This window comes from Glycine soja, chromosome 12 (assembly GCF_004193775.1).
Source record: "Glycine soja cultivar W05 chromosome 12, ASM419377v2, whole genome shotgun sequence".
NCBI classification, from domain to species: Eukaryota; Viridiplantae; Streptophyta; class Magnoliopsida; order Fabales; family Fabaceae; genus Glycine; species Glycine soja.
In genome coordinates, this window is record NC_041013.1 from 7519235 (window position 1) to 7545340 (window position 26106).

A 26106-nucleotide genomic window follows, 5' to 3' on the forward strand; every position below is an offset into this window, starting at 1 on the left:
AAGGGTAGCATAAAGTGGCACGTGCGATCAAGTGTGTCTGGGTGGCCAGGTGTAAGGTGGCGAAGGAGGGGCCGTTGGTGTTGAAACAAACTCACTCACCGTTAAAAAGTTTCCACACTTTTCTCCTTTCTCTATTCTTCTCTTCTCTTCGCTTCCAAAACCCTAATCAATCCTTCTTTTCAGGTCAGTCACTCAACCACTCCATTCCTCAATCTTCTTCTTCATTCCATTTTTCTTTTCTTTCTCAATTTTCAAATTCATAATAATCATAATTATAATTATAATCACAATTACAATTTTCCGTTGTTTTCTTTGATCCCTTCGATCCGCACTCGAAAATTTTGATTTGGATGCGTGCGTGCGTGCAGGTTTCGGTTCGCGAAGGGTTTTGATTTTTCGGCGGCGGAAAATCTTGGTAAAATTCGTCTTCTTAACCAAAAAAAAGAAAGGTTTTCTTCTTTAAAGTTGGAGGGTTGGGTCTGATGAGAATTGTTAGGGGAATGCAGAGATCGCTTTGCGAGGAATACTACTGCTGCTGCAACAAAGATTTGTTCTTCCAAGGGATTGGCATCACTGCGCCCAAAGCCAGAACCCGCGACAAACTAATGGTCCAAACCCTCTGAAAATTCATCCAAAATTAGGGTTTGCGTTGCGTTACGGTGCGAATTGAAATGACTCGCGTTTTGGTTCAGAGGGGTTCTTCCGGTGGTGGTTCTTCGTCGAACCCGAACCGCAGTGGTGGTGGTGGTGGGTCTTCTTCTAATTCCTCGGTGCGAGCGGAGCCGCAGGTTCCGGTTTTGCCGGAGAATAGTGACGAGGTTGTTGTTGTGTCGGATGAGGTTTTGGAGAGTGGTGATAAGGGGAAGAGTGAGGAGGGTGTTCATTTTGAGCAGGGTGATGGGTCGTGTGAAGATGACGTGGCTGCTGTTGTTGAGAGTGATGTTAGGGAGGAGATTGTGAAGGGGTTGAGTGGGCTTAGAGTTGGTGAAAGAGTTGTTTCGGAGAGTGAGGGTTCGAGTGGGGATTCTTCTTCCCTCCTTGTTGGTGGTGGTTCGTGTCCCCCTCCACCTCCGGTGCCGCCTCCCAAGCCTTCCGTGACGGGGAACTTGAATTCGAGGAGGAGTGTGGCCGGGAGTTTGAATTCCGGCAGCGTCGGATCGTCGAGGAGGGCAGTTACGTGGCCGGTTGTTTCGGCTAGGACTTCACCTGCTGGGTCTAGGCCGTCTTCTCCCAGGTCACATAATGAAAGTGAGGGGTACAACAGTGCTGATGAACAGAAGCCTTGCCTGGTTTCATCTTATGATGATTTTGTAAGTTGATCACGTGTCTTGATAAGTACATAAATGTTGCCTGTGTTTTGGATTTTTTTGTTGCTATGAGTCTTGGTATATGATTCTGTTTTTGGCAGTAATGTGTGAGTTGGTTCTAAGGAGAGATTACTAAGGAGTAAGGACTAAGAAATGTGTTACATAATTTGGCCAATTCTTTGATGTTATAAGAGAATAACCATGTTAACTAAGAGACTATTTAAGCATCCCTTTAGCATTATTTTCCTTGTTATGGATACAGAGTAATTGAAATATCATGATGGCATATTTGTCAACTAGGTATATATCTTTTTAGAATATTGATATAGTAGTATTTCGTCCTAGTTATTGATACAAAGTAATTGAAATATCATGATGGCATATTTGTCAACTAGGTTTTTATCTTTTTAGAATATAGACATGCTACTGTCTCACAATTGGCTGATTATGTCACACAGGGATTGGGGGGATGTGTCTAATTTGTATAAAACACTTTTCATTATTGATCATTCATACTTTACATTTCTTATGCTGGAAACCCTATGTTGTGTTGTATCTTGATGCTTGCTTGTTCTTGTGCAATCTTGTATGTTAAGTTTCTCCATGTGAAGTCAAAGGTCCACCTTGATAATGCTATTCTGTTGCTTGACAGCCTACTGAGATTCCTTATGTCATGTATATATATAAAATATTAAAAATTCAAACTGATATTGACATCTATCACAGGAAAGGGAGCGACAGTTCGAAATTGATATCAGAAGGGCAAAAGGTTATGAAGTCAAAAAAATGATGGAGGATGGAAATTGTCTATTCCGAGCTGTTGCAGATCAGGTGTATGGGGATTCTGAAGTGTATGATTTGATCAGACAGATGTGCATAGATTATATGGTATGATAATGTTGTATTAGTATTTATTTGTGTCAAATATCCATACTGTATCTGCTTACCGTAGAATGTAAATCTCTGATTATTCTTTTTATCAGAAGCTGATGTAATTTCTATCGGTTTCACTGATCTTAACAAACAAATAGTGTTGATTTTTTGAAGGATTTAGTTCTCTTTAGCATTTGTATCTCTTGAAGAATTATTCATTTTTAACATATTAGGAAAGGGCCTACCATATATTTTTAAGGCTTTCAAAGTTTTAGAATATTGGATTTTAGGTTTCTTGTTTTAGGATGTATGTACTAATGGTTGGTTAATGGATTCAAGAAAGTCGTGCGACTTTTTTTCTTTATTTTTTTTTTCATTTTCCAGTGGCTAACACATGTATATTTGCACATACTGGTAGAATTTCCTTCAATTATCCTTTAACGTCCTGTTTTGTTGCTTTTAGATTTTATTTTTCTTGCTTTGTTTTTCATAAATATGTTGACTCTAATTCAATTGACAAATTGTTGGCTATTTGAATTAACTTTTTAATATAGTATGACATTTTTTATTTGTAAATCTTTTGGTGGTTCATCAGTATTTTGTGACTCTGCCTGGTGTTTTAAGTATGTACATTTAGCTGAATGTCGATACTTCCTTGATGTTTCTCATGCACATACATTGGTGCAGTTTTATTGAACTTCAGAGGATTAATGGTTTTACATTTCAGGAGCGAGAGAGAGATCACTTTTCTCAGTTTATAACTGAAGGCTTCACATCTTACTGCAAGAGAAAGAGAAGAGACAAGGTATGTGACAGTATAGTTGGCAGAAGTTATTTTTGTTGTTTCAAGGAAAAACTTGCAGTTATTGGGATTTTAGGTTTGTGTTTGGATATGATTACTTTATTTCTCTCCCTTTTCATTTGCTATTGATTGTGTGGAACTTTGTGGTGGAACTGGTCAGTTTTTATTTTTAATATATTTTTGGCAAATTATTTCTTAAACTGTTTAGAATTTTATACCATAACCATCAAAGCTGCATGCTTGTCAATAATGTGGATGTGGATTTGCCTTATAGAGGAATTGGAAAAAAAAAATCTTGCTCTTCCAGACAATATTTTCATAATTAAAGGAATTCTTATTATCCTTATCCTAATCCTTATTTAGTCAATTGAATTAGTGCCATAGTAGTGGGTTCTGAACATGTCTTTAGTGTTCAATTTATGAGCTTAACAGCTTGTAATTTTCTGCACTTATTCCTAGAAAGTAAGGTTGTCCATTATAGAATTATATATGAATGTACTTAGAAAAAAGGTCAAGTGTATTAATAGGTTGGTTATATTGTTTTAGTAGTATTTTCATTTGAAATAGTTCTTTTGACAAGTCCCTTCAGTCTCTTGGTGTTTTGGTATTTCTGTTTCTCATTTTGCAGATTAAATTATATATACTTATCTTTTTTTAACCTAGAAATTGTAGTTTCACATAAACTTGTACTTGTTGGGTTTATGACGTCGACAATCATAAAAGATGCTTAGAAATTGTTGCATTGGCTATTTTTTGTTGGATGGATGTATTAAAGGATGCTTGTAAATAGCCTCCGTCATGTTCTTGAAACATGGTTTGTTGTATTGAGTTGTCTCAAAGACTAGCAGTAGTCTCTCAAGTGTAGAGCTCAATCAGTTCATAGCATTGGCAATTGTGGAATTTATTGTTGTATGGATGTGTTAAAGGATGCATGGAAATAGCCTTTGTTGTGCTAGGCACCTGAAATATAGTTTTAGCTATGTTATATGGGGTTGTCTCAAAGACTGGAAGCTTATGTGCTCTGCCCAAATTTTAAGCCACCCTAAGCACTTAAGGAAAGGTAGTTGAAACATTAGTTATATCTTTTGTAAGTTGAAACATGGGAAGATGAAATTGCATTTATTGTTTATTCACTGTATGTGTAGCCTTCCTTTTTAACATTATTAGAAAATGCAGTTTGTCTGTTAGAATGTGTTTATAGCTGTTTTAAATTTCCAATTTAAGCAAAACTCGTGTTCATCCTTCTTGGCAGGTCTATGGAAATAATGTTGAGATCCAAGCCATGTGTGAAATGTATAATCGTCCAATTCACATATACTCCTACACCACAGGTGAGCCTCTGAAATTTTGATGGCTGTGAATCTGTGATTGTTTATGTGCTATTCAATAACATCAACTATGGATGCAGAACCTATCAATATCTTTCATGGAAGCTACAACACTGACATGCCACCAATACGATTGAGTTATCATCATGGGAATCATTACAACTCCCTTGTTGATCCACGGCGCTTGACAATTGGTGCTGGGCTTGGGTTCAGCAGTCTTCGTGGAGTAAGTACAATGCCTATTATTACATAATTTGTTGTCATTCTCCTCCTGTGGTATGATTTTAACATTCTATACTCTAATGAAACATCAAGAGTTTAGGTTTATCTGCCAAACTTAAGATTGTACTCTGCAATTAACATTTATAGGAAACCTCAACAATTTTAGGGCTCAGAACTATGGAAGTTGTCACGTTAACTAATTGGTTTGCTAATAGTTGATGGCCCATTTGTGATTTATGATGCAGACAAATGTTGACAAAGATCAAGTCAAGGCTGCTATTAAAGCTCAACAAGACAAACAGATCAATAATGTAAGTATTTTAAATTGTTAGTGAGAATGACAGATTTTTAACTTCTTGATGATAACAATAATTTTTATCTTTTTGCTTTCAACAGGCACTGTTAGCCGAGGGTCGGTTTTACTCTGATCTCGAGCTCACAGAAAAGGAAATTGAACGCATGGTGATTGAAGTTTCTCGAGCTGAGTACCTTGCAGATAGTACATTTAAGCAACAGCTTGGAGACAGAGAGTCCTCTACCTCAAACGCAGAACCATCATCTTCTGGAGCAAGTGAGTCTTTTACTTTGACACCTTTATACAAGTTCTATTTCCCTAAAAACAGTTTGTTACACCCCCAAGGTTTAAGCAAGTGTTTTAGACCTGAACGTGTGAAATTAAGTAAAACTTTGTTCTCATTACTTTTTTATTTTGAGATATAGCTAACTATTTATGTGTTGATGAGAGCAGCCGGTTCATCTGGCACTGATCGCAAGACGGAACATGGGAAAGAGCATGGTTCTGATCTTAGTAGCGGTATGCAGATGTTACTATCAATGGGATTCAGTTACATGCAAGCGATTGAGGCTTACAGCATATTTGGGGACGATGTTGATTCCATGGTTTGTTACCTGTTAGAAACTGGCAGTAGCAGCAGACGTAAAGGCAAGGCCACTGAATGACATGCCATCAAGTCAAATAAATATCTAGTTTTTGAATTGCAACCAAATCAGTTAAATAAATGTATCAAGCTACTTACTCTGTAGTTCAATTTGGTATCTGGCATATTCATGACGGCTATAGAAAGAAAGAACTGAGCCACGATTCAACCTTATTTGGCTAATGAGCAGGTCGTTTTCTATTCAATCCATTTTTTTTTCCTGATGTTTTTAATCCAAGGCTGACCGTGAATGGATATTTAGAAAAATTAATTCTCTTTAAAATTAAGTTCCCATATGTTATTCATCTTTAAAACTGGATTTGTGTGTGCCCTGTTTCTTTTAAAAATGAACTTTGTTAATGCCCGAAAGGGTTTTTCAATGAAACATTTTTCTTAATTTAAAGAGAGGGGGCTATTTATGGGACAAATTATACTGATATTTTTATCTTTATTTTCACTACAACTTGCTTCTTAATTTAAAAAGGACCGGAAGGAAGTAGTAACTAATGTTTGTGCTACTTGATAACGAGGATTTTCTTTTAGCTGCATTGATTACAAATTCGACTCATTTCGTCATTATTTATTTCTTTATTTTCATTTTGTATTCGTTTTTGTCTTTCATTACAAATATGTTTTTGTCTTTATCCGTTATTAAATTCTGCTTGTATCATGTGACATTTACATTAATTTATTGATTTTAGATATTAAATCTAGAAACTTGTGATAAGATATTTCTTATTTTTACTTTCAACTTATATTCCTCTTACTGAAATTGCAATATATATACTGTCTTACTTCTCCTTAAGCAATAACTCCTCATGTCGAAATTGTATATCCAAAGTTTATGTTTAAAGTAAACTACTTCCCTTGAGTCTTCAATTAGAACTACATCATCCAGAAACTATGAAATTATGGATTATTTATATCTTCTTGGTAAGCGAGTCCAAGATTAGATTCAACAAAGACTTAATGGTGATGCATTCCTATCTCTACAAGGAAGTCCTTATTCTTGTTTCTTGAAGTTTTCACATTAGTAGTTATGCTTTTATAATGTATTGTATAGTCTGAATATAAGTCAAATAAACACCTTTCTTCTCTAAAGTCTTCAGAATTACTTCTCTTGATACTTGATTATAAGTTTATCCCAAGTCAATCAAAATCATATGTAGGTGTCTTTTTATTTTAACACCTTTCCATCAATATCTCTAAAAAATAAAAGACTTTTGTTGTAGACCTTCCTGACAAAAAAACTGAACTGATTGTTTACAATTCTTGTTTATTCTCTTAATTTATGCTCAATCACCTTTTCCCAAGATTTCATTGTGACTCAAGTTCTACATTCTAAATATAGGAACCACAGGATTCTTCCTCCATTCCTTTGACATTTTCTAAGATCTCAAAATTTCACTGAAAAACTTGATGAGCCAAATGAATCATTGTTCTCCAACAAGTTACCAAACTTATATAAGATATAGACCAAAAGACGGATTGAGGACTAAAAAAATAATTATTATTATATAAATGAAAATAAAGACAAAAATCATAAAATTTTAATTTATCTAATAAAAAAAATTACATAAGAGGGTGCATTTGCACATCCTCGAGTATACAAAAGTTCACCATTTTGTATATCATGTAAATAAAAATTCAAAAGCAAATGCAATGTAAATCAAATCTAATGCAAATGCAAATTTTGTTTGTCATAAAACCTATTTGACAAATTAGCAAGGAATGAAGCCAAGTTAGGGTGCATTTGCACACCCTTGGGACTATACATAGGTTTGTAACTACTGAACCAATAATTTTACTTCATTCGTTTTTTTAAGGGTCTCTTTTACCTTTTCTATCCGAATTCTACGGTAATAACCCAAAATTTGTTCGTTCTTTTGAATTTCTATTCCTTCTATATTAGTATCCTATCTCTGTACATCATTAAAAAGCTTATAAAAGTAATTCCTCCATCACTCTTTTGATATTGTATTTGTGACCAGAAATTTCCCTTCTGTATCCTTCATGCATGTTGATCCAAATTTCTTGTCTTATTTTCTCTATTGCCAAGCTTATATATCTTGGTTCTCCATTTTTTTAACAATATTAGTTGTTTATTTATTTATTTTTGTTAACAGGAAGATTCAAACTAATAACCTCTTTTGCCCTCCTTACTTTATTTATCACCAAATCAATCTTACATCTTCATTTTGTCGCAAACTCTTGAATAAAAATAGAATGTAAAAAGTGTGAATTCTACTAAAAAAAAAATTACAATATTTCTTTCCAATATTATTTCTATCTTTACTTCCAAATACACTATTAAAATACACTATTAAGATACATGTTGTCTCAGCCCTAAACCTTTATAAAATTATCTGTATTCTATATATAAACAAGTTTTGCGTACCATCATCCTTAACCCCGAGCGTTATGGAAAATAGGGTAGTTTCATACCCAATTCAGCTCCCATAAAATTGTATAAAGTCCCCTAATCCAATCACTTTTGAGTTTGGGATTTTGATAACAATTATAGATTAAACTTTTGAATTTAATACCTATACACTAACATTGAAAAATAATTTTACATTATCATTCAATCACAAATTCATCGTATATAACAAATTATGATTAAATAATGATATAAAACTTTTTATGCTCAATCCTTTTTCTTTAAACTTTTTAAATTAAAAAAAATGATGTAACAGTTGACACGACTGGACAAATGAATTTTATTACAATAGGTCTTTCGATTGCAATCTTATGCGGTGTCGGTTTATTAAGCACGCAGCAAACATATATTTGACAAATCAACCAAACGGATCCTTTATTGAGCCGAAACTAAGTAACATGTAAACAAGCCTTGCCTATAACAACCCGGGTAACCCTGTGTTCAAAAGGCATGAATTAGTAAGCATTTTTTTTACCACAACAAAAATGCGCCAAATGAAACGGGCAAAAAATATCAAAACTTTGGCGTCGTTAATTTCACACGGCCAAAAATAAATATCTTGCTGTTTTTAACCACTAAAGCAACCAACTTCAGCAAAGGGCGAAAAAAATCCGCTACAAAACTTTTTCATTAGAAACCTCCATCCTAAGAAACTATTTAGAACTTCAGAACTATGTTGGCAAAATCCTGCTAGCCACTATGCAGTTTTCACTTTTCGAGAGGGAGGCCGCCGAAATAGACTGATTAGATCATCAAGACCCTGTCAAACAGCATCCATTAAGATTGAGTGCATACAAATTGGATACCTAAAGTTTTGAAAATGACGTTAGATGATAAAAAGATACCCTAGTGGTGATGACCAAGAAACTGAAGAGCACAATCAAATACGATCCCAGCACTAGAAGCAACAGCAAGTCAAATGTGACACTGGCAACCTGTAAAACCCATAAAACAATTACTTCCAAGGTGTTAAGATTACATATTATTCTGTTATTTATGATTATATAGTAATTAGTGATTTAATCCTTATTACTCATTATTAAATTGATCCTATGTAATCAATACTGATCCTATTTGCTCATTATAAATAAAGGCTTAGTGTGATCATCTATTCACAACAGTACACAGTAAACCCTGTTATATGGTATCAGAGCTAGTTATTGTTGGTTGAGGTATCACAAAAATCATGTCTCACCGGGGACCCACTGTCCCTAGTTGGACCTCCGCTCGTCATCTCTTTCCAGCAACATGTTTAAGCTTTTTCGGTGAACTTTCCTGCCAACAACCTGTGGATCTGAACCACCTTCTACCAATCTACATCACACCATTGACGGTGTCTTGAAACAACCACCAACATGCTCTCACACACATCCTTTTTCTGTGCCAAACAGTCCCTGTTCCTGACATGTATGACCACCGATCCGATTCTCGTTTACAGAGCCAAGCTCGCCAAACTGAGGCGCACAAAGCCCAGTCCTTGCAGCCCTTCTTCAAAGTGAAAAGTACCACACGACTGCCCTAGTTTTGCAGCCTTTTCGACGACCCTGACTCTAATTGCGTCACCGTCTGCCACCACATGTGCCCCCACACGTGGGCATCTCACACTCTTACCCGTGCTCTTGTCACGGATGAACAATACCCATTGCAACTGCAGACCTCCGTTGGCTGCTACCAAGCCATCATTTATCTGGCATGACCGCATGGCTAGAATCGCTTTTTGTTTTTTTTCCCTCTTTTCTTAGCCCCAACCCCCCTTTTCGTGTGAACAGTACTACGACCGCTGCAAGCACCATTACACCACCACCATGTTGCCTTTTCGCCGGTGTGCCTAAAAGACCGAAAGCATCTCCCTCCGGCGAACCCAACGCCACCAACTCGTCAAAGACCGCCACATCATCCATGTTTGCAGCCAACTCAAAAAACCACCACACGTAGGACTCTGGCGCATTAAGTCGCACACAACGCGTGATGCATCTTCGGCCAGCATTACACTGGTCTTCTCTCCCTCTGCCTCAAGAGGTCCTTGGTAGGCCTTTCTGTTTTTCACAGGTGAAGAGTGCCCATCATCATCGCCAAAGACCGCCACATCGTTCATGTGCGCAACCAACTCAAAATATGGGTGCATGCGGCCCCACGCAGGGCCTTGGCACGTGAAGTTCACGCACACGACATGTGACGCGTCTCCAACGAACCACCTTTAATTTCTATCGGGTTGACCACATTTGTAACAAGCTCGATTCATAGGAGGGGGAGTGTTAAGATTACATATTATTTTGTTATTTATGATTAGATAGTAATTTGCGATTTGGTCCTTATTACTCATTAGATTGATCCTATGTAATCAACACTTATCCTATTTGCTCATTATAAATAAAGGCTTAGTGTGGTCATCTTGGATACACAACATTACACAGTAAATCCTGTTATACAAGGCAACATTTAATTATGAAGACAAAAGTAAAATACTCAAAGCATGTTTGGATTAACGTTTTGGGGCCTTAAATAACCTTTTTGTACACCTTAAGAGATTTTGAATATTTTTTTTCTTCTAAGAATAGCTCAACCAAACATGAATTTATTTAAAAAATAATACAGATTTTGTTTGTCCTGAAAATTCCCTCCTTTTTAACCAGGAAAAGATGTCCTTTAAAAAAGATAAGGGAAAAAAGGTCAGTCAAATAACCAAAAAAATGTTGCGCCCATTTACAAACATGGTCAGGACTTAGGAACGAAGATTGTCTAATAAGCAAGACTCCATCAATGATCCACTAAGTTGATTCAGCCACTAATAATGGCTAACCTTTGTATACAGAACAAGGTACAAAGCAAATAACTTCAAATACCTGATATATGTTCAGCTTTGCCCTGGTTGAATCATAGAAAGTGAACATCCCATCAAGCACATCTCTATGTAGATTTACCTCATCAGTATGGTCTTCTAATTCCTACATACATGTAAGACACTTGGGTAAGTACAGGAGTGAAACTCCAGGTATCGAGAATTGAGAAGTGAGCACCCTCAACTTAACTCTAATCCAGTTGCATTATAATTTTCTATTAAAATGGGACAAGAAGTGAATTCTTGGCCTTTTCTTTTCCAGAAACGTTACACAATATTAGCACATATAATCTCCCTTATCAACAAAAAAATAAAAAACTGTACAAATTTTAATATTGCTACAAATTAAGATGCACATACACTTCTAAATAGTAGCTATGTCGTGTTGAGTTGTAACTGTGTATACGTCTTCAAGAGCCCAAGCTTTTGACGGACTATACCAAGCTCTAGGAACCAGGGACGGAGAAAGATCTATATATAGGCTTGCTAAGGGTAGAGAGAGGAAGACTAGAGATTTGGATCAAGTAAAGTGTGTTAAGGATGAAGAAGGCAAAGTCTTAGTGCATGAAAAAGATATCAAGGAAAGGTGGAAGGTGTATTTCCACAACTTATTTAATGATGGATATGGATATGACTCTAGCAGTCTAGACACAAGAGAAGAGGACCGGAACTACAAGTACTATCGTCGGATTCAGAAACAGGAAGTAAAGGAAGCGTTGAAAAGAATGAGTAATGGTAAGGCGGTGGGGCCAGACAACATACCTATTGAAGTGTGGAAAACTCTTGGAGATAGAGGTCTTGAGTGGCTCACCGAACTCTTTAACGAAATTATGAGGTCAAAACGCATGCCGGAGGAATGGAGGAGAAGCACGTTAGTGCCAATCTATAAGAACAAGGGGGATATACAAAATTGTGCAAATTATAGGGGAATCAAGCTCATGAGTCATACCATGAAATTATGGGAAAGAGTGATCGAACAGAGATTAAGAAAGGAGACTCAAGTTACTGAGAATCAATTTGGTTTCATGCCGGGAAGGTCGACCATGGAAGCGATTTATTTATTACGGCGGGTGATGGAGCAATATCGCATGGCCCAACAAGACTTGCACTTGATTTTTATTGACTTGGAGAAAGCGTATGATAGAGTGCCTAGAGAGATTTTGTGGAAAGCTCTAGAGAAGAAAGGGGTTAGGGTTGCATATATTCGAGCTATCCAAGATATGTATGATAGGGTATCGACTAGTGTTAGGACACAGGGTGAAGAGTCAGACGATTTTCCCATCACAATTGGTTTACATCAAGGGTCAACCCTTAGCCCCTACCTTTTTACCTTAATTTTGGATGTCCTCACGGAACAAATCCAAGAGATAGCGTCGAGATGCATGCTTTTTGCAGATGACATAGTCCTCCTTGGAGAGTCGAGGGAGGAGTTGAATGAGAGGTTGGAAACTTGGAGACGAGCTCTAGAAACACATGGCTTTCGCCTAAGCAGAAGTAAATCGGAGTATATGGAATGTAAGTTCAACAAAAGAAGGAGGGTTTCTAACTCAGAGGTGAAAATAGGAGACCATATTATCCCTCAAGTCACACGGTTTAAATATCTTGGGTCTGTAATACAGGATGATGGGGAAATTGAAGGGGATGTGAATCATCGCATTCAAGCAGGATGGATGAAATGGAGAAAAGCATCGGGGGTGTTATGTGATGCAAAGGTACCGATCAAGCTAAAGGGAAAGTTTTATCGGACTGCGGTAAGACCGGCGATTTTGTACGGAATAGAATGTTGGGCGGTCAAGAGCCAACATGAGAATAAAGTAGGTGTAGCGGAGATGAGGATGTTGCGGTGGATGTGTGGTAAGACTCGACAGGATAAAATTAGAAACGAAGCTATTAGAGAGAGGGTTGGAGTAGCGCCTATTGTAGAGAAGATGGTGGAAAATAGACTTAGGTGGTTTGGGCATGTAGAGAGAAGACCGGTAGACTCTGTAGTGAGGAGAGTAGACCAGATGGAGAGAAGACAAACAATTCGAGGCAGAGGAAGACCCAAAAAGACTATAAGAGAGGTTATCAAAAAGGATCTCGAAATTAATGGTTTGGATAGAAGTATGGTACTTGATAGAACATTATGGCGGAAGTTGATCCATGTAGCCGACCCCACCTAGTGGGATAAGGCGTTGTTGTTGTTGTTGTTGTTTTATAATTTTTTAGTTTAACTTTTATATCAATACAAATTGAAATACCATAATAATTAGATAAATCTTGGCATTTTATTATGTTTACAATGGCTCATACTTCTAGAACATGAATTCTTTGTTGTGATTGAAGGTTTTTTTATTTTATTTTACTTATTTGTGTTCTATTATAGTCATGCCGTGTCTTCATGATTTATAAATTTGCCATATATCATATAGTATGTGTCTCTTGTATTTGTGCTCCCTAAAGCTACAAAGATTCCCAATGCTGATCCACAACCAAAACCATCATATTGTGGGTAATCCTTTAACTTGAAACAACAGCAAAATCCATGATAAAACTATACACATTGCAGCAATACTTTTAAGAAACAAAAAGCAAAAATAATGCAATAATACCTTTTTCAGTGCCATTACAAAAGGATCACCTTTTGACAAAAATGGAGCTACTCGAGGCGTTTGGGACAAAACATCTAACCATGATTGAACATAAGAAGGATTGACAGCCAAGTTACTGTTGTCTGCAAAGATCTGAATGTTCTTTCCTTGATGTCCATAGATATGCCTCTGCAGAAAGTAGATCAGAAGAACATTTAAAACAATGAAGTTGGCTTCTCATAAAAAATATATGAAGCTGATGACACATGTCACATCAAAAGATACTGGAAATCCAATATATACCTCTAACATAATTTTTAATTTCCGGGCAATTCTTTAAAAAAGGATGATAAATAATCACCTGAGTTCATGAACATCTACTCAATTTATACTACAGCCTCACTAATTAAGCCAGTTTGCAATAATCAATAAAGGTTGTGCTTGACCCTTTTTTTCAGCTTTTTTCTTAAAAGGAAAAGTAGGCCAAACATTTTCTGAAAATCTCTTAAAAGATTAAGCAACTTAATTTTTATAAATGGTAGCTTTTTAAAAAAGGATAGGTAAAGGAGCATTTTAAAAAAATTACTCCTCATTCTCTTGTCTCTCTCCCCACTCTCTCTATGCTTTTTACTTAAAAGATGGATAATGGAAAGATGAGGAGGAACACATGAATCCATGATGGAAAGAGAGAGGAAGTAAAATCTGTGCCACGAGTAACCCGCTGTTTAAGTTAGAATGAATCAAACTACAGAATGGAAACTTTGCATATTCAAGGAATCATGTTAGTGAAATCTCATCAACAACCCTTAACACAATGCTATTATATATAATGAAGAGCATGTCATTTATGAATCAGTATCATCCATATGCACAGTGCTACACAGGCATTAATAATTAGCTAAAATTTAGCTCCATTCACGGGTGTTTGTTGGATAAGACAAAGTAGCATCAAAAGATGCAAACCACCTGGTGCATATATCAAAAAGTATCTACCAAACAAACTCACATTAAATATTATACACAATCACAAAAGAGACAAGTTTTGACATTATTAGAAATACATACTACAAGAAAATATGGTAAATAAATACTAGATTTTCCAAGCATAATTAAGAATCAGTGCCCAGGACAAACAAACAACAAAACACTCCGCATAACTCTTACGCCAAATTATTAGAAGGAAAAAATTACAAACACCAAAAGGTTACATTCCTAATCTTTTGGGGTTTTCTTGTGTGTGTGCATTGACTTCTACTTTTTGAGGTAAAATTAATCTTACCGCAAGACTCTCAGCAATTAATTTCACACTTCTGACAATAGCCGCTTCATTGACAAAATGCCTGCAGAATGAAGCTCAGTCAGCAAAAATGTACAGAAATAATAAAATTCTGGCATTTAGGTCCAGAGATGAACCTGCCATCAACCAAACCACCAGTCTTCCCTAGCAATTCAGGTGCTGTAGAGAGTTCAGAAAGGGTGGCCGCAGTAACTCTCAGCCTTGAAAACTGTTCATGCTCCCAAGCTACCTACAGCAGATGACCATCTTTAATAACTATTAGAGGTAGCATTTGGACAAAATGCTGGAAGCATGTGCTTGCTATCGGGAAATATTTCAATAAAACATGAAGCACAAGCTGATATGACTGAGAACAGGAAGTGAAAGGCAGCTGTAGAAAATTAGAAGACAAGATACATTGCAGTTTCCAAACCTTTTTTTATAAAATGTGTAAACCATATATAAGGTGTTTGTACATGGTAATATTGTAATAAAATAATGGGACAATGGCAATTGTCTGAAAATACAACCACATTGAGATTGAGCAAAAGCTAAGTATAACTATAAATTACTAAAGAGCTAGGCAGGTGAAACAGAACATTGAGAATATATCACTTACTCGAGGATTGGAAATGTTAATTTTCTTATGCTTCAGATTCACTTTAAAGCCTAATTCTTCTGCAACCCTTGAAAAATCCTACAATATTTTCCATTAAGTCATGAAGATAAAACTGTAAGAAACTCCATTTAGTAAAGCCTGCACCACTTTGACTACTCACTTACTTCATGAATTTTCTTAATAAAGGCATTTTCCGGAGGCTTAGACACATGAATCCACAATTCATTTTCCCAAGAGCCAATACTATCCAAGCAAATAGCATAGTCAATGCTCTCACGCAGACGTTGATCAAAGCTCCTAAGCCACTGAAAAATGCAGAATTGTATGTAACAAAAAGCATAACAAAAGGGAAGGTTGACTACGTGTTAAAGTTCTATCAGCAAATAAATGAACTTCCAAACAGGAAATCTTACCTTATGGGTTCCATTGTAGTTATAAGGCCCACCAGAAGTTAGCCCAAACAGCAGATTGTATTGACCTCTTGTCTTTGGATTAGAATATAAGAGAGAAAACAACCTAGCTACTTCAAGAAGAGCCACAATGCCACTTCCATTACTATCGCTTCCCACTGATAATGCCTGCAATTACAGATGTTTTAACATAATCATGCATTTCAAACGGTTTGGTTTTATAGGCAGAATTCATAAATAACATACAGGAGCAGCCCCAAAGGTGTCATATGATGCAACTATTGCAATGGTGGGTAATTGATGAGCATCATCATCTGTCTTCAGTCCTGCCAACCATCCCTGCAACCATATAAAAGATACATCCAACATCCATACAAGTTCTATTCAAAGAACACCAATTTTAAAAGACTTATGAGATTGAAGATAGATTGTAAATGTTTTCTGTGTAATACAGAAGCATATGTAGGAGCATAATCATTTGCACATAAATATCACAAGTTGTGATTACCATGATGAGTGTGAAACATGTCTTCAACTGTTTTATTTTATCAAGAAGAAGCTGTATTTTTCCATGCTTAAATATAAATCACAAGTTCAAATTTCAATATCTATAATTAATCTGCAGCTTGCACAAACTTTAGAAAATGATCATTCAAGCAATTAAAAAAAAGTAGCCCTATAATGAAGAAAGTGTTCTAGGAAAAAAGAAATGATCAAGAGGAAGAAAATAATAAAGTTGAAAAATAGAGTCGTGCAAGATAAATTAATCCATCAGGAAGTAACTGAGGAGTTCATAATCATATAATTGATTATTTAAACAGGTTACTATAAGTTTACAAAATGCTATCAAACACTTAAGTGGTAATTAAAATGCATGGAGAAAATTAAATTCACCATCCTGGAAAAAGAATAATACAAGAAGCAGATTATATTCATACAACATTAGTTTTATTTAGCATTTCAACCACATTGAATTTTTCTAAAAAGAAGGTTGAACAAACACCTGAATATTTGTAATGGGAGGAGATACAACTTTCTTTGGTTCTGGGGCTGAAACAACAAATTTGTATCTGCAACATCTCAAAAAAGAAAAAGGAAAGAAATCATTGAAAATGTCACTCCCAAAAGAAACATAAACTTGGTAATACAATAACTCAACATACATGCAAATTAACTTACTACAGAAAGAAACTCCAAGAAAGAGAATTAAAAATATAAGAAAAGCAGCAACTACGAAACGAATAGATAATTGGAACATAATCCAAACAAATAGAAGAGAAGGTATTCAATAACACAAGATCTAATACCCAGAAGTTGGAAATATACAAGGTAATCCCATATGTAAGATCCAATGGGTCAAGCCATAAAGTTCCACATCACTTGCTTTGATCATCTAGAGAATTTTGCAAAATTTAATTAAAGCAGTGAAAGCTTTATTCACTGATTTGAACTCACCCGCCAGTTGTTGCCGTAGCAGGCTGACCAGTGACATCATTCTTCTTGATATCAGTTAACACAGCATCAATGTTATCATCCTCAAATGCAAAATAAACAGGATACTGCAACAAGATGCAGCACCTAAGTTAAATTTCTCTCAAAATAACAAAAATAAAATGATACATGATAATGTAATTGGGGAGGGGGGGGACATGCTTCCTCACATACACAGAAAAGGATGTCATGTCACACTTTTTCCCTTAGATAAATGGAAAAAACATTAATTTATGGAAGAACAATTAAATTCAAAGAAGTGTGCACAGCACACTGATATAGGTCTTCTAGATAATTGAGTAACCAATTTCAGTAGTTCATTAACTATGTTGTGCATTGACTACAAGACATACTTTAGGAATCACTAGAAGTTCATGCTGTAAACTAGAAAAATGGTGCTAGAGCAGAAGCTAGGTGGAAAATAGAAGTTAAGAAAATTTTAAAGTTTTGCAACTAATTCTCAGCACTAACTGATCAGTCAAGGACCTAATATGCAAGCAAGCACATAAGGCCAACTAGAGAAGCATAGCCATATGATAGTAGGTTTATAAATCATTTACCGCAAGTCCACAACTAAAATATAAATAAATAATAATTTAATTAAAATAATGAGACAGTGTAAAGGTTTTTTATACTGTCATCCAATCATAGTTGCTATGTATGGTAAGATTGTTTACTTTTGTAATAATTACTTTAAAAGTTATATCTATGGTGATTTCTAATTGGTATTTACACTATCAGTGTACAAAGATTAAACTCGATAAATAAATCATCTGCTGCAAGTGAATGTGCAAGGTCTGTGGACCACCACTACATGCACACAATGACATTTGAAACTCGAACAAGTTTGACATGCACATTATGAGGCTATCCAAAGTCTTCAATCATCATCAGATTGTTGGGACACTTACAAGGCCAATTTCCCTTAATCAAACGAATCAAGAACAATAGAAAGTAATAAATTTGTTTATAAAATCATTTAGGAGATTGGAGGAGAATACAGCTTAGTTGGTCAATCACTGCACAAACTACTTTAAAGATATATAACTTGAGAACATAGTAGTTGGAAAAAAAAATCACCACAATTATTCTAATGTAAAGGAACTCATAATTCATGAACAAATCAATCAAAGATTGCTTTCTCATTTCCAGAAGGCAAAATTTTTATTTTATATGAAATTCCAAAAGAAAAAGAATGAAAACAAAGGAGTTGTTGTTTGAAATTTACTCACAGGTAAGTTGGCGTGTATAAGTATTTGTTCAAGTTCATCCAATGCATTCTTCAGCAATTCTTTACTCTCATCTTGATGATTACTTCCCATACCATCTTTGTTTTCAAAACTGAACATCCGGGGAAGCAAAAATATTAAACCCCCAAGAGGCTTGCTTTCAGCAATATATTCTGCCATATTGCAGTCACAAGATTTCGATCTTGTTAAATAATAAGTGAGACAAAATGACATTCTTCAAATAATGATCAACATAAATGACAGGGACAAGAAATTTTAAGCATTCAACTAGAACAATATAGAACACAGTTCAAACTTTGAATAAAATGGATAATATTAGGTTGGGGCAAAACACAGCAACCAAGTCAATTTTATAAACACAATAACAATATAACTTTTCCTGCTTGCCTACTGAACAAGAGCCTCTTCAAACTTAATACCTACAGCATATAACCTAATGAGGGTGAATTTGGAAGAATAACATAAGTACTTGTACAAGTGTTTAGAAGAGTTTATGAAAATAGCTTAAAATACGTTCAAAAGTGGTTTTCAACTTATTTCCATAAGCTCTCTCTAAGATAGTTTATAACATATACGGAAAGAGTTTAACCCTATTTTCTCTTCGATTATAGAAGCAACTTATACACAAGTGTTTACATGATAAACACTTATTCAATAAGTGCTTAATTAATTAGTTTAGCTAAACGTCCTGTAGCCTCCTAAGCCATTTTTACAGGTATACAAAGTAAAGTACTTCCCATAGACTATTATGGGTAAAATCTTAACCAATTTAATATTTGTTATTTCTGGTACTGCCAGTAGCACCACTTCCTTCCTCCTCTATATACTTCTCAGACAAGTATATATAAATCGTTTTAAATATTGAATGTTGATTTCTTCCAAGAATTATGCAACTTCATCTTTTCCATACGCAAGAGGTAAACGATAAAATCAAAATCAATAATTACAAAAGAAAAAGTATTGAAGCAAAGAAATCATCAGTGACACTGCAACAACAAATCTGCAGTTTCGCAAAAACCGTCCCTAACTAGCGTAGTTCTGAATTATGTTACCCATCAACATCACACACAACAATTAAGTATGTATCTGAAGAGTGTTCACAAAATTGATTTTGCAAAATCGATTTTAAAGTGATGTAGTATATGTTTGAATTTTTTTTATTTTTGCTGATTGTTTGAATGTTTTTATTATAAATGCAAGTTAGTAAAACTTAATATAAAACATTTTATCTAACGTAAAAGCTATTGCCTAAACTTAAAATCAATTCGGAACTAACAATCAATTTCTCCACACGGAACCAAACATATGAAAAATTACTTAAAATCAACTTCTCAAAATCTGACGTGAAACCAAACACACACTTAGTCTCAGCACAATCAACCAAAAAATAAATAACAACAATAAATAATAAAACCGAAAATTAAAATTTTAAAACAAAAAGCAGAAAGTAGAAGAAGAACCTTTGACAAAAGACATGTTGAGTTCGCGAAGTGGTATGAGGAGGACGGTGCGAGAGAGATCGACGTGTGGAGAGAAGTGGAGCGAGGCGGCGTGGTGGTTGAGGCTGGCGAGTCGAGATCCGAAGGGGACTCCGGACATGTCGTACTGGATGAGGCGGTAGACGTCGACGACAGTGGCGCCGTCGCAGAGGTCGACGCAGGCGACGAAGATGAAGATGAGCGCGATAACGGACTCGAGCAGCATTTCACGCTCGCGAGGTTTCCTTGGCGCCATAACCACGAACGAACGTGAGATCAGATCTGCTGCTGCTGCTAGCTAGCTAGCTAGGGTTTCCGAATTTGCGATTGACAAGTGGATACAGCACCACGATGCCGATCTACGCTTAAATATGTCAGCCTGTTTCTATCGATCAATATAATAATATTAATTATATTTAATTTTCCATTTCAGCAGAACGTAGGTACAAAATGAAGCTAGAGAGAAAGTGAGTGACGCTGATTCAAGAGGGAGAAGATGAGGGAAACCAGGTATAGTAGCATAGCATGTTACACTTTAGTGAGTAGTACTAGTAGTAGTGGATTTTCTTTTTTTTTATCTTTTTTTTTCATTTTGATAAAAAAAAATATTTTTAATATTTTTCTTTTCTTTCTCTTTCTGGTAAATCTCGTGGAAACTTAAGAAAAATTACAACCACAATAACATTTAAAGAAAAAATTTATGTGCACAACTAATTTTTCCACCAATGACAAAAAAGAGAAAAACATATATATAGAATGTGGTAGAGAAAATAAGAAAAATTTATTATATTAATTGTTATATGAATAACCCAACTGTTTTTTTTTTAATGCTCATATGTTTGGTTGGTTGAATGGTTCGGGAAGCTCGAATTAAATTTCATTAAATTTTATATTTCTGAAACTCTCAAGTTGTGTTTCAAACTACTAATTTTGAGTTTTAAATCCATGATGAAGAACTTGAATAATTACATGTTTTATAAATGCAAGTCGATGCTCCACTTTACAAGAAAATAAGTCTTAGTAAAAAAAAGGTTAAATTAGTTTTTGTCTTTTAATTTATTTTTAATATTTGATTTGATTTTTTTATTCAATTTGATTTTCTAATTTTTAATATTGGTTTGATTTAATCTTTTAATTTTTTTTTTCAATTTAGTCCTCTAATTTTTAGAATCAATTCAATTTGGTCATATCTCATCTTACTCAAGATCATAAGATATCCCACGAGAATATGTTATGTTCTTGCATAGACAGGCTCTGAGGCAATTATGGAATTCGCCATCATTTATCGATAGTAAGGTATCCAAAGTTTCATGAGCAAACCATTATAAACATATATATAGAATGTGGTAGACGATAAATGATGTTCCCCATGAGGATCAAATCAAACCTAAAAAATAAATTATATGACTAATAAACTAATTTAACTTTAAAAATGTAATAAATATGCTGATGAAAGAGAAATAAATATATTAGAGCGATCCGTTTAAAAAAATTTTAAAATGAATTTTAATTAAAAATATGTAAATATAATTTTATGGTAATTATATAGTTTTAAAGGGAAAAAACAATTTTAATATTTTTTTAAAAAATATAAAAATACTCCTACACGACATTTTTACACTGATGGAGGATACAAATATGGTAAGGTAACTTTCAAGATCAACTAACATGCATGGGCCGGACACAAAAATTAAAGAGAAAACTTGATTCAGCTTGAACATTTATGATTAAGTGTGCTGGGTAGGGGTGGGAATAGGCTAGGTCGGCCTACAGGGGCCTATGACCTGACCTACATAAAGTTTAGCCTGACCTGACCTATATATATATACATATATATATATATATATATATATATATATATTATTTTTTGGGTACAATTAATATTATTTTTTAAAAAACTAGCAAATTTCATCCCTATAGTTAAGTAAAATTTTAATTACAAGGTGTGAGTCACGTGTTCCTTTATATTTCTCATTATTTTTATTAGTTTTCCTATTTCTGTTAAGAGTTCCTTCTTCTATTCCTATTAGGTTTCATTTTTCTTTTATTACGTTCCTGTATTCTAGAGCAAATAAAAATCATATCTTATCATATCCTATTACGTTTCTATACAAAAATCATATCCTATTATATCCTATTACGTTCCTATACAAAAATCATATCCTTTTTCTATCTGGTTTCCTTTTTTTTTTTTTTTAACTTCCCTTTCCTAACCAAACAAAAATCATATCCTATCATATCATATTACGTTCATATACAAAAATCATATCCTATCATATCTTATTAAGTTCCTATACAAAAATCATATCCTTTTTCTATCAGGTTTCCTTTTTTTTATTAACTTTCCTATTACGTTCCTAACCAAACAAAAATCATATCCTTTTTGATAGAGGTAATTAACATTCTGTGTTTAGCCTATTATAGAAGGTGTGTTATTTTTTTTTTTTGGTAAAAACAACTAGGAATATTAAAGATTTAATGTGAAGAAGACTTTTAAATAGGCTACCAAGTCTGGCTAGGCTTTTAAAAAGACCAGGCCGAGCCAAAATAAAAGCCTTTGATAGGCTATAGGTCAGGCTCATGCCTCAAAAATTAATCGTAGGTTAGACTCAGGCCTTTTAAAGTCTGGTCTGGCCTGGCCTATTCCCACCCCTAGTGCTGGGGTTCAATTCGGAGAAGAATATTTATAGCAAAAAAAACGATTTCCCCAAAGATGAGTATGACATTCCCTTTACGTGCCTGGATGAGGTTTAAAGGTTAACGTTACCATTGGATGTGTGAGGCTAATTAAGATTTTTGGATTTTGGCCATGAATCATCATTTGCACGGTAAATAACTAAATACTTAATGAACCTTGTAATAAATGCTTTATTAGTAGAGCTAATTCCATGAAAATAACATCTGATGCCAGTTGCACATAATAATAACATACAGTCACATTAAGTTGTATTAAGTGAAATAAATCATTGATTTTGAAAAAGAAAAAGAAAAGATTAGTTTTTTTTTTTAAATCAGATGTATCCTTCACTCAAAATAATTTTATTTGAGTACTATGAGTAACAAAAGGACTAGTGTGACCCATAACAGTGATGACATGGAAATATGTGAGGAAAATATTAATAAATACTCCTATCATTTTGATGATTAATTTGATAGAATTTTTGGATGGTCTACGTTCTGTTTCAACTATTTTTTTTTGTTTTTTCCCGTTGCAATTTTTTGGGAATTTATTTTCTAAATCTGATCTATTTTTCTTGCACGTTCAACCCTTATCTCTGCAACGTTCAGTAACAAACTCACATCCCTATCCTCAAGCCCACGTTCTGATCATGAATTGGTTGAGTTCTGTGATTGACAAACTCTATAAATAGGATGGGGTGTTCTCAATTTTGTATCACCAAACCTACTTCTATATTCAGAAAAATACACCATTTATTTCAGAGTGAGTAAGGATCTGGAAAAATAAAGTTGTCTTCGGGTTCGTGTTTGCGCCGCTTCGCGCGTTCGAGCTGCAATTGATGGAGGTACGCTTGTGCTTCTTTTGCTTCCGCTGTTTGATCAAAATATGACATTTAAATTGATTTACATGTTTAGATCAGTATGTGTATACTTTTACATTTGGTATCAGAGCTTGTTTGTTGCCTCTGTCTTGCTTCTGTTTTGGAATTATATGGAGTAAAGAAGAAAGATGAACAATGTAATGGTGCTTTAGAATAAGGTACAATACGGCACAAAGTGTAAAATGAAAGTTTGAAAGCGTAAACTTTTATATATTAAAAAAAAAGATTTTGGATCCTGTCATTCTTGAAAGTTGAGTTTAATATTCTAAATATTAAAAGCCTAAACCTTTTGAAAGCGTACACTTCTCATTCTTGAAAGTTGAGTTTAATATTCTAAATATTAAAAGCATAAACCTTTTGAAAGCATAAACTTACATATTAGTGTGTTCGAATTATTTATTAAGATTAATTGTATGTTTATTTTGGTATTTAAGCATGTAATATTAAGCTAAATAATTTATGCACATTAAATTTAATGGTTAAGAGCTTATATGTTTTAAATATTGGATAATCATATGCATATATTATTTATTTACTTTTGAAGTTTTGTGTGTATGATTTTATGATTTTATACATGCGAAATTATCTTGAATATTTTTATGCAATGTTATTCAATTTGTTTACATTATTTAGAATATTATGTAAATATTTAGCTCTTATTAAGAATTAATGTTAAGTGATTAATATGATTTAATTAATTAAAGAATAGTCACAACATCTTTAATTGATTAGGTTTATATATTAAGTATAAAAAAATCACATTTAAAAACATTGGTTGTGATTAATCATATTTAATGTGATAAAATATACCCACAGGAATTTTGTTATGTTTGCATGATTAATTAGAATAAAATATCAGGTTATATTTCTTAATTTACCCACAAGAATTGAGAAAAATGAGCATAATTTGATAGTTTTATCATAAGTATGAATCTAATTGAGTAAGACTTTGACCCACAGGTAAGTTGTATGTCACTAGGTTCATGAACTAATACATATTTTACATTGGTAAAACATGACAATTTATTGAGTCTCAAATTATGAATAATGAGAATGTATTCTTGAACTTTATAGTTAATCAATTTGCAAACATTTCTGATATTAAGTGTGATATTCCCGAACTGAATAGGAACAATTATAAGGTTTGGAGGGAGAGAATTCTCCTTCATTTAGGTTGGATGGATATTGACTATGCTATTAGGAAAGACGAGCCGCTAGGCATTACTGAAACTAGCACTCCAGATGCTGTCGATCTTTATGAAAAGTGGGAGAAATCTAATCGTCTGTCCGTAATGTTCATAAAGACTAATATATCTGCTAGTATTTGTAGTTCCGTCGATCAGCATGAAAAAGTCAAGGATCTTTTGAAGGCCATTAATGATCAGTTTATTACATCTGATAAGGCCCTTGCCAGTACCCTTATAATGTAGTTCTCATCCTTAAAGCTCCAAGGGATAAGGGGTGTATGTGATCACATCATACGCATGAGGGATATAGTGGCTCAACTAAAAGCCTTGGAGGTTACCATGTCTGATTCTTTCCTAGTACACTATATTTTGTGTACTATGCCCTTGCAATATGCTCCCTTCAAAATCTCTTATAACACACATAAAGACAAATGGTCAATTAATGAGTTGATGACCATGTGTGTTCAAGAGGAAAAGTTAATTATGGAAGAGGGCAAAAGGGTGAACTTAACTGTTCATGGAAAGAAGAAAGGGAATCAACCCAAAAACAAGGGCAAGATTCCTGCTCAACTAGTCATAAAGAAAGAGTCCAAGTGTTTCTTTTGCAAGAAGAAATGACACATGAAGAAAGAATGCTTAAAGTTTAAGAGCTGGATGGACAAGAAAGGTACTTCATTTGCTTTTGTTTGTTATGAATCTAATATGGTTAGTATTAATCATAACACATGGTGGGTTGATTCTGGTTCTACAATCCATGTTTCTAATACCTTGCAGGAAATGGAAAACCTAAGGAGGCCAGTGGGAAGTGAGCAACACATCTATTCAGGAGGCAAGATGAGCTCACATGTGGAATCCATTGGGACGTGCAATTTGGTTTTAAGCAGCGGTTTCATTTTACATTTAGAAAAGACTTTTTATGTTCCAAGTTTTTCTAAGAATTTGATTTCTTAATCAAGACTTGCACCATTGAGTTTTTCTTTTAATTTTTCGGATTCTGGTTTTACTTTAATTAATAAATCTAGAATTATTGGTTCTGGTGCATTACTCGATGGTCTTTACTATATTGAATTGCAAAATGATGTTGCTTATAATTCTATGCATGTTACCGTCGGGGTTAAACGATGTGTTGTGAATGAGGAATCCTCTATGTTGTGGCACCGTAGATTAGGACACATCTCTATTGAGAGAATTAAGAGATTGGTAAATGAATGAGTACTTAGTACTTTGGATTTTGCTGATTTCGAGACTTGCATGAATTGCATTAAGGGTAAGCAAACTAACAAGTCTAAAAAGGGTACAAAAAGGAGCTTAAACCTATTAGAAATCATACATACAGATATTTGTTGTCCAGATATGGGTGCAAGTAGTCCAAAATACTTTATCACCTTTATAGACGATTATTCACGATATATGTATCTCTACTTACTTCGTACTAAGGATGAAGCTTTGGATGCCTTTAAAAATTTTAAGGCTGAAATCGAGAAACAATGTGGAAAGCAAATTAAGATCGTGAGAT

The 26106-nt window shown here is 34.4% G+C and overlaps 2 protein-coding genes across 2 annotated transcripts; one reads left to right on the forward strand and one right to left on the reverse strand.

The window, feature by feature from the left end:
• Positions 1–5703, forward strand: LOC114379973 (OTU domain-containing protein 5-like). Its single transcript, XM_028338833.1, has 10 exons — positions 1–183; positions 369–415; positions 507–1310; positions 2034–2195; positions 2908–2985; positions 4235–4313; positions 4391–4536; positions 4778–4843; positions 4929–5103; positions 5281–5703. Exons 3-10 carry the CDS (start codon positions 672–674, stop codon positions 5490–5492), a joined length of 1557 nt encoding a protein of 518 aa, XP_028194634.1. The 5' UTR covers positions 1–183; positions 369–415; positions 507–671; the 3' UTR covers positions 5493–5703.
• Positions 5704–8259: 2556 nt separating this feature from the next.
• On the reverse strand, positions 8260–20361 carry LOC114379841 (nicalin-like). The gene is made up of 14 exons (XM_028338622.1): positions 19826–20361; positions 18348–18517; positions 17080–17183; positions 16628–16694; positions 15871–15963; positions 15628–15792; positions 15379–15519; positions 15215–15292; positions 14733–14845; positions 14599–14659; positions 13341–13508; positions 10754–10855; positions 8756–8845; positions 8260–8670 (listed from the first exon to the last, which is right to left on the reverse strand). The coding sequence occupies exons 1-14, from the start codon at positions 20097–20099 to the stop codon at positions 8608–8610; spliced, it is 1689 nt and encodes a 562-aa protein (XP_028194423.1). The 5' UTR covers positions 20100–20361; the 3' UTR covers positions 8260–8607.
• Between the last annotated feature and the right edge of the window lie 5745 nt (positions 20362–26106).

Coding starts and splice junctions, on each gene's coding strand:
- LOC114379973 (XM_028338833.1), top strand. CDS start 672: ATGACTCGCGTTTTGGTTCAGAGGGGTTCTTCCGGTGGTGGTTCTTCG. Junction 1,311..2,033: donor TTTCATCTTATGATGATTTT/GTAAGTTGATCA, acceptor CATCTATCACAG/GAAAGGGAGCGACAGTTCGA. Junction 4,844..4,928: donor AAGACAAACAGATCAATAAT/GTAAGTATTTTA, acceptor TGCTTTCAACAG/GCACTGTTAGCCGAGGGTCG.
- LOC114379841 (XM_028338622.1), bottom strand. CDS start 20,099: ATGGCGCCAAGGAAACCTCGCGAGCGTGAAATGCTGCTCGAGTCCGTT. Junction 16,695..17,079: donor GCTACGGCAACAACTGGCGG/GTGAGTTCAAAT, acceptor GAGATGTTGCAG/ATACAAATTTGTTGTTTCAG. Junction 14,660..14,732: donor GGTGGTTTGGTTGATGGCAG/GTTCATCTCTGG, acceptor TTCATTCTGCAG/GCATTTTGTCAATGAAGCGG.